The sequence below is a fragment of the Giraffa tippelskirchi genome, chromosome 3 (genome assembly GCF_054371585.1).
Source record: "Giraffa tippelskirchi isolate mGirTip1 chromosome 3, T2T-mGirTip1v1.2.pri, whole genome shotgun sequence".
NCBI classification, from domain to species: domain Eukaryota; kingdom Metazoa; phylum Chordata; class Mammalia; order Artiodactyla; family Giraffidae; genus Giraffa; species Giraffa tippelskirchi.
The window spans coordinates 188,372,729-188,391,015 of NC_137277.1; the positions used below are offsets into that span (position 1 = coordinate 188,372,729).

General features: G+C 54.9%; 1 protein-coding gene across 50 annotated transcripts in view; it reads left to right on the forward strand.

Annotated features, from left to right (window-relative positions):
- Window positions 1-17,990, forward strand: part of KIF17 (kinesin family member 17) — a 47,083-nt gene extending 29,093 nt beyond the window's left edge. For 11 of the 50 annotated variants that reach the window (XM_081574788.1, XM_081574776.1, XM_081574796.1 and 8 more), the window contains 9 exons: window positions 477-1,012; window positions 1,828-1,908; window positions 2,340-2,438; window positions 3,157-3,356; window positions 6,403-6,634; window positions 12,350-12,608; window positions 14,229-14,299; window positions 16,270-16,390; window positions 17,289-17,990. In XM_081574788.1, coding sequence (XP_081430914.1) covers window positions 477-1,012; window positions 1,828-1,908; window positions 2,340-2,438; window positions 3,157-3,356; window positions 6,403-6,634; window positions 12,350-12,608; window positions 14,229-14,299; window positions 16,270-16,390; window positions 17,289-17,467 — 1,778 coding nt within the window. In that variant the 3' untranslated portion in view covers window positions 17,468-17,990. Of the gene's footprint in view, window positions 1-476; window positions 1,022-1,827; window positions 1,909-2,339; window positions 2,439-3,156; window positions 3,357-6,402; window positions 6,635-12,349; window positions 12,609-14,228; window positions 14,300-16,269; window positions 16,395-17,288 lie in introns of all 50 variants that reach the window. The other 39 variants (XM_081574789.1, XM_081574777.1, XM_081574808.1 and 36 more) reach the window with 20 other exon arrangements.
- Window positions 17,991-18,287: the final 297 nt, after the last annotated feature.

The following is an 18,287-nucleotide window of genomic DNA, read 5'->3' on the forward strand; positions in this document are numbered from 1 at the left end:
GTCTTGCTAATACTCATCCGCAGCATGCATTTAACCCCCACGGCTCTAGCTTGTCCTATGGACAAGGGCCTGGAGCTGGTTATGCCAGCAGTGGGCCCTGAGGGTCTCGGGTGTGAAATCTTTGGGTCAGGAGCTCCCTGCCTTCGAGGCAATAATACCGGCAGGACAGCCAGTTTATGTATAAAGAGCAGACCCAAGGCACAGGGGTAAGAGTCCAGCCTCTAATGGCTGGGGTGGTCAGAGAATGGAGACATCATGGAGTTGGTCAGGGAGGACTTCCTGGAAGAGGTGGAAAGAGATAAGGCTTGAGTTCTGAGGGGCAGAAATGAGAAGTCAGCGTTTGGGCGCCTGGGAGGCTTTGACTCTTAAGCTGGTCTCTTGGAGATGGTGGGCCTGCAGCCAGCTTCCAGGTAAGAGCCATCCGCCCCCCGCCCCTGTCCACCCTGTAAAGAGCTAAAGGAAGGTGTCTCCTGCAGAGGCTGTCCTGAAGGCAGAAGTCCTCTACAAGGCTGAGGTCCTGTCCAGGGCTGAGTTTGCCAGCAGTTCGGAGTACTCGCCTCCTTTCGAGTTCAAGATGGCCGAGAGACCCGAGATCTACTCCATGCCTGATCCCGTGCCCAGTGAGGACTGCTTCAAGACTCAGGTCTCCTCCGGGTTTGAGGGGCTGCCCAAGGTGGCGGCGTCCAAGTCCGAGGCGTCTCTCGGCTCCGATGAGTCTTACACGCCGGGCGAGAACTCCGTCTGCACGGCCTCCTCTGGGCCCGAGGAGCCCAGCAGCCTGGGGTTCTCCGTGCCTGATTCAGAGGCCCGGGGCCGCTACGTACTGCCTGACGACGTCGGCGCGGGGGCCGCGGAGCCCCTGTTGGCGGAGGAGCCCCCGCTGATGGCGCTGGAGCTGTTACCCGGCCTGCACGACCCGTACGCCGAGGTGGCGGCCAAGCTGGCCAGGTTCTCGTCCATGGGGTCCAGGCCGGACGTGCCCCCGGAGGACGTACCCAAGGTGACCACGCAGGTACCTGACGTCACGCGGGTTGACCCGCGGGGAGGGGACTTAGCTCCGCGGGGGCACGGAGGGGCCTGCGGCGTGGCTGCGTCTCAGGGGTCAGGGGTCTGGGAAAGGGGAGCTCTGGCTAAGGCTCTGTAAACCAGTGGGAAGGTTGGGATAGAGATCCCAGGCGACGCCGGGTGGGCCCTTGCTTTGCTGACACAGGGACACCCCGTGGGGCGTCTGCTGGTTGCCATGGTTACACTGCGCCCCAGGCCAGGTGGTCTTGGTCAGCCCTCCTGTTCTCCTACGGGAGGCGGGGTTCCGAGAGAGTCCTGCTACCTTTCAGGGGCCGTCCAGGAGTCCAGAGGGGCTGCTTTTCCTCCATTCTGCCCCTCGGTCTGAGGCCTTCTCTCCCTTTTCAACCCTCTTCTTTATGTTTTAACATCTTTTTTCTCTTTTCTCCCCTCCTTTCCTTTCTCTCTCTCTCTGTGTATGAGATTGTGTGGCTCTAAAGTGCACAGGCCCTTGAATCAGAGAGACCCGGGTTCAGATCCCAGCTCTACCCCTCACTCAGCCGCGTGACCTCTCTGGGCCTCAGTTTCCTCATCTGTTAAATGGGGATGCTGACACACGCGTCCTGTGAGATCAGGCAGGTGACACGCCTGGAACGCAGGAGTGCCTCTCCTCTCTGCCTCGCCTCTCCTCTCTGTTCTCCCCCGCCCCGCAGGAGGAGGTGGTGGGGTTGGTGAGCAGGCGGGGAGCCGGTGGGAAGGTCGAGGCGGGGCCCCAGAGGATGATTCTGACCCAACCCCTGCTCCCCCAACCTGTTCTCCTGCAAGCACCCTTCCCTGACAGATCTGCTGGAGCCCGCTGACCTCGGCTCTGAAGCTGAGGTGGCCGAGGACCTCCCGCCCAGGACTGTGAGTGCCCCTGCCCCCCGCCAAGCCCTGAGTGGTGGGGGGAGCTCCAGAGGCCTGATTCTTCCTGGGGTGCTCTTGCTTGTCTGCTCCCTCTCTGGCCTCAGTTTCCTCACCCATAAAACGGGGACAATACCCCCAGCCCTCCCCCAGCACAAAGCAGCGTGCAAATCGGAGGAGTCCTCATCTGTCTCTTTATTGATTTGTTAACGAGAGGCCACTGTTCCAGGGCAATGTTCACCCTTTGCTCAGCGGTGGAGCCCTGGTCTAAAGCACAGAGGCCCAGCGTGTGTGGTGGATGAGGGCCACGGAGCGGAGCTGGGGCCCCCGAGGCCCTGGCAGGGAACCCCCCAGGTGGCGGGGGGGGGGCCTGTGTTGAGTTTTGCCGCTCTCAGACCCTACCCTGGCTTTTTATTTCCCCTCTTCTGCTTCAGAAAGCACAACCAGCCAAGGGGAGCACGAGGAAGACTTTAAATCTGCCCTCGTTTGTGGAGAGAGAAAGCGACCTGCTGGCCTCTGGGCCTGATCACTGGGTAGGAGCCAGCCTGCAGCTTCTTAGCAGAGGGTATCTGGGGAGGTCAGGGCTCCCCTGGGCAGCAGGTGACATTGAGATATGAGACTCAAGCAAGGAGAAGGAGCCGGGGTGGCAGGGGAGAGAGCACCAAGCCGGCGGGTCGGGGGCAGGGGCGGCAGGTGCCAGAGTCCTGTGGCCGGAAAGATCTCGAGGTTCTCAGTGCCAGAAAAGGAGGACAGGGAAGTGGCGGGCTGGATGGATGGGGGGTGGGGGGTGGCAGGGCGCAGGCAGCGGGAGGAGGGGTGGGCACCAGGGGTGCAGCAGGCCACGGAAGAAACTGGCTTTGACTGCAGATGTGATGGGGGGTCTGCCAAGCATCAATTTATAGTTTAAGAAAATTCCGGGGAACCCCCTGGTGGTCCAGAGGTTAGGGCTGTGTGCTTCCACTGCAGGGGGCTTGGTTCCATGGGTTCAGGCCCTGATTGGGGAAGTAAGATTCTGCCAACAGCACAGCAAGGCCAAAAAATAATTGCCCTAGCTGCTGTGTGGAGTCTAGATGGTAAGGGGCGGGAGAGAGAGAGAGTTGGGGGGCTGTTTTGGGGGGTGTTGGTCAGAAAGATGGCAGGAAGTTGACTGGGTGCATGTTTTTAATGACGGGGTGTCCCCGTCCCCGTAACGACGTCGTGGGCCGCCAGGAGTTGGCCCCCCGCCTCCACCTTGGTTCTCGCTGCACTTAGGAGGTTGACCTGGGCCCGGGGGTGATGGAGGAGCTGGTGTTGGCGGCAGAGCCCGTCGCGGAAGCCCAGGCTGAAGCGCTGGCAGCCTTGGAGGCTCAGCCCCGGTCTCTGCTGGCCGTGGCTGGTGCAAGGAGGGGTGAGGTGGCCGCGCTCGCCAATGACCTCCTGCCCACCGTGGACCAGCAGCGGGTGCTCGCCCGGTAAGCGCCCGGGGCAGTGGGACCCGGGGGGCAGGAGGGAGCCCTGGGCCCAGGGGTGGATGGCGGGGCCCAGAGAGCCTTCCTGAGCCCCACCCAGCCCTCTCCCAGACATGGCTGCGGGGGCCCGGGCCTCCCCAGGAGCGGCACGGTGGCGGAGGATGGGGCCGGTCAGCCGGGTGGCAGGGCTCTCTGCTCACGAAGCGGCTCAGGTGCCTCCAGATCCCATCAGATGCTTGTTGGGGAGTAGCTGCTCTGCGGGGAGGGTGGCAACAGTCCCTGCCTGGGTTTCTCGGGGCTCGCCCTGCAGGTTTCAGGAGCCCAGGGCAGGCAATGCAGGCTTTCCCTGGGGTCCCAGCCAAGCCTCTGGAGCTTCCCTGGTGGCTTAGATGGTCAAGAATCTGCCTACAATGTGGGAGGCAGAAATCAAGCAAAATGCCAGTCTGGATGAAGCACAAGCTGGAATCAAGATTGCCAGGAGAAATATCAATAACCTCAGACATGCAGATATCCCCACCCTTTTGGCAGAAAGCAAAGAGGAACTAAAGAGCCTCTTCATGAAGGTGAAAAGAGGAGAGTGAAAAACCTGGCTTAAAACTCAACATTCAAAAAACAAAGATCGTGGCATCCAGTCCCATCACTTCGTGGCAAATAGATGGGGAAACAATGGAAACACTGAGAGACTTTATTTTCTTGGGCTCCAAAATCACTGCAGATGGTGACTGCAACCGTGAAATTAAAAGACGCTTGCTCCTTGGAAGAAAAGCTATGACCAACCTAGACAGCATATTAAAAAACAGACATTACTTTGCCAACAAAGGTCCATCTAGTTAAGGCTATGGTTTTTCCTGTAGTCTTGTATGGATGTGAGAGTTGGACTATAAACAAAGCTGAGCGCCGCAGAATTGATGCTTTTGAACTGTGGTGTTGGAGAAGACTCTTGAGAGTCCCTTGGACTGCCAGGAGATCCAACCAGTCCATCCTAAAGGAGATCAGTCCTGGGTGTTCATTGGAAGGACTGATGTTGAAGCTGAAACTCCAATACTTTGGCCACCTGATGCGAAGAACTGACTCATTAGAAAAGGCACTGATGCTGGGAAAGATTGAAGGCAGGAGGAGAAGGGGACGACAGAGGATGAGATGGTTGGATGGCATCACCGACTCAATAGGCATGAGTTTGAGCAGGCTCCGGGTGTTGGTGAAGGACAGGGAAGTCTGGTGTGCTGCAGTCCATGGAGTCGCAAAGAGTCAGACACGATTGATCGACTGAGCTGAACAATGTGGGAGACCCAGGTTCGATCCCTGGGTCAGGAAGATCCCCTGGAGGAGAGAATGGCTACCCACTCCAGTATTCTTGCCTGAAGAATTCCACAGACAGGGAGCCTGGTGGGCTACAGTCCATGGGGTTGCAAAGAGTTGGACGTGACTGGGCAACTAACACATCAACAACACAGCCTAGCCTCCAGTCCCTGCCTTGTGGAAGACATGCTCCCTTTAGGGACAGGCCACTCCCAACACACCCTGGGGCTGCCTGCAGAGCTGGACTTTCCTCCCTTGCTGTGCGGCTTTGTGCAAGTCACTTAACATCTCTGAGCCTTGGTTCTCACTGCTGTAAATGAGATTGCTGTCAGGCCCGTCTCCATGACAGAGTCAGCCCTACAGCCAGCAGTTCAGCCCTCTCCTGGTCCCACAGTCTGTGGTTCAAACCCTAACTGAGCATCTACTATGTACCAGGCATCAGGACGCAAGCATGGATGGGATATCACCTTGGCCTTCAAGAAGCTCTCTGTCCAGGGGGAGTCAGGTTCTGGAGTGGTTAGACTGGCTGCGTTCCCATCTGCCTCCACCGTCTCCCAGCTCTGCCACCTGGGCTGAGGCTAACCCTCTGTGTCTCAGTTCCTCACCTACACGGGGGTGATGGCGAGAGTCCTAGCTTGGGGAGCTTGTTGTGAGGGTCACATGACACGATGCCCGGAGGGGCAGCAGCTTGGTGTCGGGCACACAGAAGCACGCAGCGCAGGTGGCAGTTCTCACAGTGTGGGCAGGAGTGTGGTTGGGAGGGCTTCTCAGAAGAGGGGGCCCTTGAAGAAGGTATGCAGGACAGATGTCTCAGGGGTGGCATTCAAAGGACAGGGCACAGCTGGCACAGAGTGGGTGCAGGGGTGAAAACAGTCTGGGTGTTTGGGGAAGCAGCCACCCCGGGTTAAAGCTGGAGCAAGTAAGGGGTGGTGGGGTTCCGAGGGAGATGTGTGCCCCCTGGGGCTTGGGCTCCATCCTGATGGGGATCCTAGAAGGACTTTAAGCAGAGCAGTGACTTGGACATGGCTCACCTGTATCCTGGCTGCTCTTGAGCTCAGAGCTGAGCCTGAAGCAGGTCTGAACTGGGTGGCTGGGTTTGCATGGTTCCCTTCTTTCCCTTGAGCGTGGTCTCCTACCCTATCATGAGTCCGTGTGATGCCTTTAGGTATCCGACCCTTACATCCCTTTGGGAAAAGGCACAGTCAGAACACTTCTGTGGTGCTTAAGTAGAGTGAGGAGTTCCACCTGAGCCTTTGTAGATATTTCAAATTTGTGCTTTTAAAAGGCAAAACTCTATAAACAGTTTTTAGCAATTTAGATATAAATATTAAAAAAAAAAAAAAAGAACTGTTCGTGTCCCTGATGAAACATTATGCACTGACGTCAAGGAACATTCCCCACAACCCAGGGATACTCTGATCTGCAGGTTCCCTGGGAGCCCAGCCGGGAACTTGCTCTGTGGCGGGACCACAGCACCGGGAGGTGGGTGGGGCAGCCCTGGGCGGAGGGAGACTCTCGCCCTTCCTGTTCGGAGAACCAGCGGGCTGACTGAGCGCGCAGGCTTGGAGTCGGGTAGAGCCGGCAGGAACGCTGGGTCTGACCCCGAGCCAGCAGCAGTCACCTCCCCGGGCCTCAGCGTACCTCCCTGTGAAGTGGGGTTGCTGGAGGGAGTCGGGGAGATCAGGCTGGACAGCCAGTGCTCAGTGATCGGCAGACTTTGTCACGTTTGCTTTCTCCTCCACGCGGGCAGCTTGCAGCTGTTGGAGCAGCAGGTGGTCGGGGGGGAGCAGGCCAAGAACAAAGACCTAAAGGAGAAGCACAGGCGGCGGAAGCGGTACGCGGACGAGCGCAAGAAGCAGCTGGTGGCGGCCCTGCAGAACTCGGATGAGGACAGCGGGGACTGGGTGCTGCTCAACGTCTACGACTCCATCCAGGAGGAAGTGAGGGCCAAGAGCAAGCTGCTGGAGAAGATGCAGAGGAAGGTGAGGCCCGGGCGCAGGCCCCGCCCCGTGCAGGGCCTGCCCCCAGGCAGGTGGGCGTTCACTCCAGGTCTTGGCACTTGCCTGTATTCCGTGCCTGCTGTGTGCCACGCCCTGTTCTGGAAGTTGTCATGGTGACAGGTGCATCTCTGCAGTAGTGGAGCTCGTGTGTGTGCGCGCGCGCGCGTGCGTGTGTGTGCAATAACAGCAGAGACATAAGCAAGACTCTAGCCCGACGTCTCTGCAGTAGTGGAGCGCGTGTGCGTGTGTGTGCGTGCGTGTGTGTGTGTGCAATAACAGCAGAGACATAAGCAAGAGAGTCTAGCCCGCCGAAGAGAATACAGGGCAGGGACCGGAGGGAGGTGGGGGCGGCTTCGTTTTTGTATTTTTACTTTTACTGAAGTACAAATGCACAACTGAATTCATTTCCACAAAGCGAGTGCCCTGTGCCACCCGCACCTGGCTGGGGGCTCTGAGCGTTAGCAGGACCCCAGAAGTTCTTGGGGCCACTTCAGATGGGAGGACACGGCCGTCCTGGTGCAGGCGGTACTTCTCGGGTGGGACCTGATGGAAAGTGGTCTAGGGGGAGAGACAGCCGGTGCCTGGAATGCGGTCCGTGGTTCAGGAAACAGAAAGGCGGCCACGTGGCTGAGCGTGGGGAGAGAGGACAAGAGGGAAATGAGGTTCTGCCATCTGTGACCGTCTTCCAGCTGACCTGGGCCTCATAGCACCCTGCCTGGCCGCCTGCTACCCCCTCCTCATCCCCACTCAGCGTGGCAACCAAGGGATCTTGCCAGAGCATAAAGCTGATACCTTTTGGTCTTTAGTTTTAAATTTTTTTCTTGGCTATTTTCATGCCTTTTCTTACTACCCTTCATGTCTTTAATTGAATTTGGTCTTTCTTGTACTTTGGTCTACATATCTCAATTTAAAAAAAAAATCTTTGCTGGTGTTGTGTTAATGTCCCACTTGGCATCTTCTTCACTTTTGTCCATTTCAAGATTTTGGATTTCCGATTTGAAAATTTCACACCTGTGAGTATTTGTTTAAGGAAACTATTTACATTGGGGTGTCGAGTTACATTTTTAATGTTTGGTCGCATGTGCCTGTGCTTTGGGGGGAACTTTCTTCTGCTGAAATGCTTTTGGTTTTCACTTCCTGTTTCTTGATAGTGGCGTTGATTAGATACATCTGCTCCCTTCTGTTTATTGCATAACGTCATGTTTTTCTGCACTCTCAGTAACAACTGTGGAGAAGGCAATGGCACCCCACTCCAGTACTCTTGCCTGGAAAATCCCATGGATGGAGGAGCCTGGTAGGCTACAGTCCATGGGGTCGCTAAGAGTCGGACACGACTGAGCGATTTCACTTTCACTTTTCCCTTTCATGCACTGGAGAAGGAAATGGCAACCCACTCCAGTATTCTTGCCTGGAGAATCCCGAGGACGGCAGAGCCTGGTGGGCTGCCGTCTCTGGGGTCGCACAGAGTCGGACATGACTGAAGCGACTTTGCAGCAGCAGCAGCAGTAACAACTGAACGCCAGAGTTGTTGAAGGATGCAGGGAACCAAAAGTACCTGCCAAAATAAGGTATCCCGAGACCGAAAAACGAGGCAGGCAGTTCCATGTAATCAGTGGATCAGTTGATTTTAGGGTAAGGCAGTCACGGGGTGGGGCCGGACGGATGACAACCTGGAAGCATTCACAGCTGTGCTTCCCAGCACCCAGGTGCCGTTAGGACGATTCTGTATTTACCCGGGTGTGGGGGTAGGTGCTCTACAACAGGGAGAGCGTTCTTCCTTTGGCTGCACTAGGTCTTTGCTGCTACAGGCAGAATTTCTCCAGCTCCGGTGGTTGGGGGCTGCTCTCTGGCTGTGGTGTGCGGGCCCTCCTTGCGGAGACTTCCCTCGCTGTGGAGCGCGGGCTCTGGGCTGCTTGGGCTCCGCACTCGTGCTGGCGCATGGGCTCAGTTGCGCTGCGGCGTGTGGGATCTAGTTCCCAGACCAGGCATCAAACCCGTGTCCCCTGCATGGGCAGGCGTATTCTCCACCACCGGCCCACCAGGGAAGTCCCAGGAAGAGCACTCTTAAGTCAAGATTTATGAATGGGTAACTAGTCTTGTGGGCACTGAGAATACGTCAGTGAGAGGTCATCATCGTTGTTTGGCGACGACCAGGGAGGGCATAGAGACCACCTGGACTTAATCACAGTTAAACAATATCTATTAACTACAAAGCCCTTGACCGCATAGAAGAAATTTACTACACGGTACTTCCCAGGTGGCGCTAGTGGTAAAGAACCCTCCTGCCAATGTAGGAGACATAAGAGATGCGGGTTTGATCCCTGGGTCGGGAAGATACCCCTGGAGGAGTGCATAGGAACCCACTCGAGTATTCTTGCCTGGAGAATCCCATGGACAGAGGAGCCTGGTGGGCTACAGTCCATGGTGTTACAAAGAGTCGGATATGATTGAAGTGACTTAGCCTACACACGCACAGCCCAAGGTAGGGTCAGTGGGGCCAGGGGCCCCCAAGCATCTCCTCTAATGCACCTCTACCACCCATCTCTCTCTGCTCCCTCTCCCACGTGGTGGTGCTCAGATTACACTGGGCCCACCCAGTAATTGAGGATAATCTTCTTATTTTTAAGTCAGTTGATTGTTGTTCCGTCGCTCAGTCGTGTCTGACTCTTTGGACCCCATGGACTGCAGCATGCCAGGCTTCCCTGTTCTTCACAATCTCCCGGAGATTCCTCAGATTTCATTTCCATTGAGTTGCTGATGCTATCTAACCATCTCATCCTCTGCTACCCTCTTCTCCTTTTGCCTTCAGTCTTTCCCAGCATCAGGGTCTTTTCCAGTGAATTGGCTCTTTGCGTCAGGTGGCCAAAGTATTGTAGCTTCAGCTTCATCATCAGTCCTTTCAATGAACATTCAGGGTTTATTTCCTTTAGGATGGACTGGCTTGATCTCCTTGCAGTCCAAGTGATTCTCAAGAGTCTTCTCCAGCACCACAGTTCAAAAGCATCAATTCTTCGGCACTCAGCTTTCTTTATGGCCCATGACTACCGGAAAAAACCATAGCTTTGACTATACGGACGTTTGTCGGCAAAGTAATGTCTTTGCTTTTTAATACACTGTCTAGGTTTGTCATAGCTTTTGTTCCAAGGAGCCAAGCGTCTTTTAATTTCATGGCTGCAGTCACCATCCGCAGTGATTTTGGAGCCCAAGAAAATAGAATTGGTCACTGCTTCCACTTTTTCTTCATCTTTTTGCCATGTGGTGATGAGACTGTGATGCCATGATCTTTGTTTTTTGAATGTTGAGTTTGAAGCCAGCGTTTTCACTCTCCTCTTTCACTTTCATCAAGAGGCTCTTTAGTTCCTCTCCGCTTTTTGCTGTTAGTGTGGCATCATCTGCATATCTGAGGTTGTTGATATTTCTCCTGGCAATCTTTATTCCAGCTTGTGCTTCATCCAGCCCAGCATTTCACATAATGTATTCTGCCTGTAAGTTAAATAAGCAATGTGACAATATACAGCCTTGATATACTCCTTTCCCAATTTGGAACCATTCCGTTGTTCCATGTTCTGTTCTAATTGCTGCTTCTTGACCTGCATGCTGGTGAAGGCAATGGCAACCCACTCCAATACTCTTGCCTGGAAAATCGCATGGACGGAGGAGCCCGGTAGGCTGCAGTCCATGGGGTCGCGAAGAGTCGGACACGACTGAGCAAGTTCACTTTCACTTTTTATTTTCATGCATTGGAGAAGGCAATGGCACCCCACTCCAGTACTCTTGCCTGGGGAATCCCATGGACGGAGGAGCCTGGTGGGCTGCAGTCCATGGGGTGGCTAAGAGTCGGACACGACTGAGCGACTTCACTTTCACTTTTCCCTTTCATGCACTGGAGAAGGAAATGGCACCCCACTCCAGTACTCTTGCCTGGAGAATCCCAGGGACGGGGGAGCCTGGTGGGCTGCCGTCCATGGGGTCACACAGAGTCGGACACGACTGAGGCAGCAGCAGCAGACCTGCATGCAGGTTTCTCAGGAGGCGGGTGAGGTGGTCGAGCATTTCCATCTCTAAGAATTTCCCATGGTTTTGCTGTGATCCACAGAGTCAAAAGCTTTAGTGTAGTCAATGAAACAGAAGTAGATGTTTTTTCTAGAATTCCCTTGCTTTTTCTATGATCCAATGGATGTTGGCAATTTGATCTCTGGTTCCTCTGCTTTTTCCAAATCCAGCTTGTACATCTGAAAGTTCTCAGTTCATATACTGTTGAAGCCTAGCTTGACGGATTTTGAGCATTACCTTGCTAGCATGTGTGGTGAGTGCAATTGTGCAGTAGTTTGAACATTCTTTGGCATTGCCCTTCTTTGGGGCTGGAATGAAAACTGATTTTTTCCAGTCCTGTGGCCACTGCTCAGTGTTCCAAATTTGCTGACATATTGAGTGCAGCACTTTCACAGCATCATCTTTTAGGATTTTAAATAGCTCAGCTTGAATTCCATCACTCTCCACTAGCTTTGTTGGTAGTAATGCTACCTAAGGCCCACTTGACTTCACACGCCAGGATATCTGGCTCTAGGTGAGTGACCGCACCACCGTGATATGGGTCGTGAAGATCTTTTTTGTACAGTTCTGTGTACTCTTGCCCCCTCTTCTTAATCTCCTCTGCTTCTGTTAGGTCCACACCATTTCTGTCCTTTATTGAGCCCATCTTTGCATGACATGTTCCCTTGATATCTTGTTTTCTTGAAGAGATCTCTAGTCTTTCCCATTCTATTTTTCCCTCTATTTCTTTGCATTGTTCACTGAAGGATGCTAACCTCTCCTGAGAAAGGGGACGACAGAGGAGGAGATGGTTGGATGGCATCACCGACTCGATGGACGTGAGTCTGAGTGAGCTCCGGGAGGGGCTGAAGGACAGGGAGGCCTGGCGTGCTGCAGTCCGTGGGGTCGCAAAGAGTCGGACACGACTGAGCGACCGAACAACAACAACCGGAGTGTGACAGTGGGGGGCGCAAGGGCTGTTGTCTGAGAATTTGTGCCTACTGCTTCTTTTTAAAAATACTAATTTAGTATTTTTGGATGTTCTGGGTCTTCATTGCCATGCGCAGGCTTCTCAGTGTGGTGACTGCTCGTGTTGCGGAGCACAGGCTCCAGGTGCTTCAGCTCCAGCAGTGGCGGCTTGCGGGCCCTGGCGCGTGGGCTCAGTTGCCCCTTGGCACGTGGGCTCAGTTGCCCCTCGGCACGCAGGCTCTTCCTGGACCAGGGATCGAACCCCTGTCCCCCGCATTTGCAGGCAGACAGTTGTCTCCTAACCACTGGACCAGCAGGAAGTCCTGCCTACTGCTTCTTTTAGAAGAAAGAATTTGTACAGTTCTCTGAGATCTTGAGGACTGTGGTAACTTGAGTGTTGCACGTGGAGCCTTCTAAACGGCTTCTGAATAAAACGTACGAGTGGGGACAGTGACTGAGGGCTGGTAGTGGGGGTGGATGGGCTCCGGACCCTGTGGGTGCTCATTTAAGGGCCGCGTGGAGAGGTGGGAGGGACGGGGAATGAATCAGTGGAAGGATGTCAGGATGGGCGGTGGCCGTCAGATGGGGCGGGTGAGAGGGTCAGTGATGGGAGCTGGGTGACTGATGGGCGGGGGCGGGCGTGGAGGAGAGGGGAGCTGCTGGCCGGCCTGCTCACTGTTCCTCCCTTGTCTTCAGCTCCGGGCGGCAGAGGTGGAGATCAAGGACCTGCAGTCGGAGTTCGAGCTGGAGAAGATCGATTACTTGGCCACCATCCGGCGGCAGGAGCGTGACTTTCTGCTCTTCCAGCAGCTCTTGGAGCAGGTGCAGCCCCTGATTCGCCGCGACTGTAACTATAGCAACCTGGAGAGGATCCGACGAGAGTCCTGCTGGGATGAAGACAATGGTTTCTGGAAGATTCCGGAGCCCGTCATCATAAAAACCAGCCTCCCAGTAGGTCAGGAGCTTCGCTGTCTCCCTCACCCACTTCCTTGGGCCCCCGCCCTTCTCCACAGTTTGCTCTCCCGCAGGCTGACAGGGGGCCACGCACCTTTCCCTGCTGGCTCTGGGAGCAGCAGACAGGTGGCCCTGGGCACCCACCGTGTCGGGGGCCTAAGAGTCAGGCACACGTGGGTTGGAATTTTGGCTCCAGCAGTCCCTGTATCAGCTCTTGGGACCCAGTGTTCTCATCTGTCAAATGGGGATTAATAACAACGCCTTCCTTAAAGATCGCTGGGTGGCTTAACATCTTATGACATGTAAAACCCTTGGAAACATGCCCAGCACATTTTAAATGCCTGATGCATTTTCTTACCACGATCATTATTGTCGTTACTTCAGCCTGCAGTAACCCTGTGAAGGGATAAAGGTTTTCACCCCTGTTTTCCATATGAGGAATCTCAGAGAGTGTAAGTGATGTATCCAAAGTCACAATCGTAGCAATGAGTTGCAGGCCAGGGACAGAAGTGAGCTGGGCAGTTGCAAGCCTGGCTTACCTTCTGCTTTTGCTGCTGATCTCCTGTGTGACAGAGAAGGGGTTGGATGAGATACTCCTGAAAGCCACCGAGCCCTCTCGGGGTATCAGAGTAGGCTCAGACTGGCAGCGGATCCTCTCCAGCAGCTCTGCCCATCCAGGGAGCCACAGGTTCCTCGGTCCGGCAGGGCCGCACCTGTCCGCCCCCTGCTCAGGGAGTGCCCATCTAGGTCCTCCATCTCTGACGACCCCGGCAGGGACTGGCACTACTGCAGCCAGCGCAGCAGGCGGGGAGCGAAAGTGGGGCGATGCACAGTTTGGAAGAAAGAAACTAGAGACAGAATTGAAATTTTAAAGATGGGACCGGGGGACTTAAGATCTCAGGGATCAAGAGCCCTGTTCCTCGGGGCCACCTCACTTTTCTTTAGCATCTCGGCATGCAGAGTATCTGTGGTGGTACGATAAAATGAGCCTCCTGCATCCCCGGCCCAGTCTCCCACGTTACTGATGACTTTGAACTGTCATTGTCATTTTCTCGTGCAAAGGGTATCACCCAGCTGGAGGCCCTAAACCTGCATATGCCTTGAGGAAAACATCTTGATGTGTGCAGCAAACAGTGTTCTGAACTTGCTCTGACCCAGCATTCCAAGATCCACACTATGTTTTTCCTTAGCTCAGCAGGGCATGACAACCCCAACTCATCAAGCTGATGTACTTTTGTTTAGATTATACTTAATTGCTCTATCTTGCTTTCATTCTTTTCCCATGGTGTTTTTTCGTGGCTTAGCCAGAGCAACAGGCGGCTGACTGTTAACCCCTGCATGGCACCATCCCCGGTGAAATGCCAGCTGCCTCATTTCCTCACAGGCTGCAGGCAGCACTGGCCTGTCTCCCCATGCTCACCTGCTGTCTTGCCTGGAGGCAAGGAAATGGCTGCTTTGGCCTAAGCCCTCCTGATGTCTCTCAGAGCCATCTCCTCCCCAGGGGTGGGCAGTGTCCTCCCCTGGCTCCAAGCCTGAGGCAGGCCTGAGCGCCCAGCCTCTCCCCCAGCCCCGCTGGCCCTCCTTGCAGACAGCAGTGACCTCAGCTTCTGTTTTCTCGTAGCAGTTTCAACAGGGCCACAGAACAGACCAGCCCGCAAAACCTCTGCAGCAGACAATGGCGAGCCAGGCATGGTACGGTCTCTGCGAGAGCCAGTGGGGAGTGGGGAGCTTGGCCCCCAAGGTGCAGTGGGTCAGGGGAGCTGTAGGAACGGGACTGTGCTTCCAGGCGACCTAAGGATTAAATCGGGGCTGAGCAGGGACCCTTTCTATGTCACTCTTTGCACCTAGACCCCATACCTCCTCTGGTCCTCATTCAAAGGCACTTTGGTGTGCACAGAGACCAGAGGAAGAGCAGGGGTGCAAGGCAGCCTACCCTGCTAGTGACGGACAGAGGTTTCAGCTGCAAACCCAGAGACCAAACAGGTCATCCTGGTTCCCTGGGCCCCAGCTGGTACTCTTGGACAGAAAGCGTCCCCAAAAGTTTCCATAAACAGTCATTGTGATTCTAAAGTCACTTTATTTCATATTGCCTTTATTTTGTATTACAACAAATACATAGCCTTAAAGCAGGTCAGCCAACTTTTCTCTCAAGGACCACACAGTAAATATTAGGGGTTGGGTGCCATGCGGTCTCTCACACAATTAATCCACTCTGCCAGGAGCGCACAAAACCACCCCCACAGTATGTGAGTGAACAAGCACAGCTGTTCCAGCGAAGTTTCCAAGAACAGTCTGTGGGCTGGATTTGACCCATAGACGGTATAATTTGCTGATCCTCACCATCAACCATTACAGCTACTTTGGAAAACCTACATGGAACATACCTTTGCAATCATGATAAGGTCACTCATAGGTTAATGAATTCCAGCCAAGTCTCTCCATTTGAGCAACTCAGGCTGGTCTAAGGCTCTGATTGGCTGCTTTTGATTCCCTAACTTTATTTTAAAAAAAAGAAAAGGGAAAGTTGTTCCTGAAGAAATTATTCTTAATCTGAGGTTATGGATGGCTTATATTTGAATGCTTTTAGTTCCAGGTGACAGATACCTATGCAAAGCAAACAGTCATAAGCAAAATAGGGATTTTCTTGGTCTATGTTAAGTGGACCAGTTTCAGACACGGCTGGATCAAGGGGCCCAAATAGTCCTGGTTCTGTGTGGTTTCTTCACCTCTTGGCTCTGCTTCACTTGGAGTCCTGCTGCTGCTAAGTCGCTTCAGTCGTGTCCGACTCTGTGCAACCCCATAGACGGCAGCCCACCAGGCTCTGCCGTCCCTGGGATTTTCCAGGCAAGAGTACTGGAGTGGGGTGCCATTGCCTTCTCCGACTTGGAGTCCTAGGTTTGGATATAGGCAGGCCTTCTCTGTGTGGCAGGAAAGATGGCTGCTAGCAGTTGGTAATCCAGTAGGAAGAGAGATGTGGTTTTTCAGAGTATCCTTAAACCAAGGCTTGTGGCAAGATTCTGATTGGCTCTGCCTGGGTCAAGGGCCCACTATTAGACCAATGACTGTGTCCAGAAGATGTAGTTCTGTGATTGGCCCAGTCTGGGTCATGTGTCCAGATGTGTAGCAAGGGGATGGGCAGGCGGGAGTGGTGGTATTAGGGTGCTGTGAATGCATAACCTAGCAAAACCACGTCCAGTGCATGAAGGGTTGTTCCCTGAAGGCAGCAGGGAAAAGCACTAGTGCTTGGTGACAAAAATGTTAGAGGACTTCAGTTCTGATGTTCATAAACGTGCTCGTGAGCTGAGCACTGTACTATATGAGTATGTTGTCGTGGGTGTGGGGGTATGTAGTATCTTCCGTGCCCCTGATGGACCTGGTTTTGAGCACTGCAGGAGGAATAAGGTGCTTCCTGTCCCAAGGAAGGTGGGGGTGGGGAGGAGTGTGTACAGACTGGAGATGGTGACCCTCCTTGCTGCCCTGAGTTGCCTGGATCCCACCGCAGGAGTCGGGGTCTAGAGTGGAGGGTACCCCAACGTGGGCAGTGAGGTTCAGGGCAGCCCACCGCCCAGGCCGGCAGAGCCTGCAGAACCCCCTGGGTCAGGGCACAGGGTACAAGAAGCGCACGAACAAGGGGCCTTGACCTGGAGGACTTGGAATCTCAGCAGGAAGAGGACCGCTACAGGCTGATGCTCAGTCGCAGTGACAGCGAGAACATAGCCAGTAACTACTTCCGGCCCAAGCGGGCCAGCCAGATCCTCAGCACGGACCCCATGAAGAGCCTGGGTGAGCATCCCGCCCGCCTCCTGCCCTCAAGCCCCTCCCTGAGCGCTCTGGAGTCACACAGGCGGGGTCAGGAACCCCTTTCCCTCTCTGAGCCTATTTCCTCTGCTGTAATCTGAGGGGAGCTGCCTCCTCCTATGATTGGATGGGACAAGGCGGGGAGTGCTTGGTACACAGCCTCCCGTCTCCTGTCCCCCTCCATCTCCCGGGGGCGATCCTCTGTCTTGCTGACACACAGCAGGCCCTTAGCATGTGGCCGGGCTCCAGCCTGGGGTTGCCCAGGACTCGGTCAGTTCCTCACCAGCTTCCTCAGATGGTGACTTGTTCCCAAAGCAGGGCAAACAGGACCACAAAAGCAAAATACAGTTTTACAAGCGAGAGTCCAAAGCCACTTTGTTGTTCTGCACTTAAAACTAAAACCAAAGACATTGAGCTTCCAATACAATACCAGTTAAAAAGCAAACCTCAGTTCTGTCCTGAGGTTATTTGAGAGACAGAGTGGGTAGAGCTGAGGAGTAAGGAGAGGAAAGCTGGACGGTGAAGAAACTCACATCAGATGAGTACCTGGCATCGTGCCCATGCTGCAGATGAGGAAACCAAGGCTCAGGGAGGAGAAGCAGCTCCCTAAGGTTACCCTCCCACGAAGTGACGGAGCAGGGTTTTGCAGGTTTGTCTGGCTCGACACCCCAGGCTGCACAGTCTGAGGCTTGAAAATCCACGCTCCTAGCCTAGACCCTTTGGGCAGAGTTGTAGTGCTGGGCCCAAGGCCTCAGCCAGAGCAGCTTCTCAGAGCTTGGGGTCCCAGGGCCTCTGGCTGGGGTGGTACCCCGCACACAGTCTTTCCTCTCCACCCCCCGCATCCTGGCTAACCAGTGCGTCTCCCTTCTGTGCTTTTCCGCAGCACACCGCAGCTCACCGCCAGGCCTCAGCTCCCCGCTCGGCGGCGGCTCCACCATCCCGCTCGCCCAGGCCCCCGAAATGCCCCAGCCTCGGCCCTTCCGCCTCGAGTCCCTTGACATCCCCTTCACCAAGGCCAAGCGTAAGAAAAGCAAAAGTAGCTTTGGCAGTGAGCCTCTGTGAACACACTGCCTGCTGCCACCCTGCCTTTGGGCTCCCGTGAGACCGCCAGGCCCCCCCAGGGCAGCTCCAGCCAGGCCTCCTCCCACCTACTCCCCACAGTGACCCAAGGGGCACCCAAGGGGGCCTGTCCCTGCTACCCACTCTGCCCAAGGTGTGAGCCCCTCGGAGCCTGGACCATCCTTGGAGATACCCACTCTCCATGCCACATCAGTGTTTCCATTGGCCCGCACTGTGCCCACCAGTGCGGTTCCGTGCCTCCATGGGTTCAGCAACCTCAGCTCTGCCTCCAGGCCTTCATCAGCATCCCAACAGAGTGCCAGCAACTTCCACGTGGATCAAGCTCAACATCTTGGCAACTGAACAGCATTCCTCTGTCCAGTAGGCCCCACTTGGTGGGGAAGCCCTGTAGGGTGGGCCCAGGAGTCCTGGAGCAGATGTTCCCTGGCTGCCCACTCCCAGCTGGTCTGCGGCCCAGGGGAGGCCATTCCACATTAAGCTGCCCTAATAAACCGCCTTTTACCGATGAACTGCCCTTCTCCGATCCCCAGACAGCATCCCCTCAGCCCCTCCCTGGCCTCCATGGGGAAGCTCTTTCTGGAGCAGGGGTTCTTTTATGTATGTATGTCTGTGTTTATTTTTGGCTGTGCTGGGTCTTCACTGCCGCACACAGGCTTTCTCTAGTTGGAGTGAGCAGAGGCTCCTCTTCGTCGCGATGCACAGGCTTCTTACTGTGGTGACTTATGTTGCAGAGCACGGGCTCTAGGCGCACGGGCTTCAGTAGTTGTGGCTCATGGGCTTAGTGGCTCTGTGGTATGTGGCA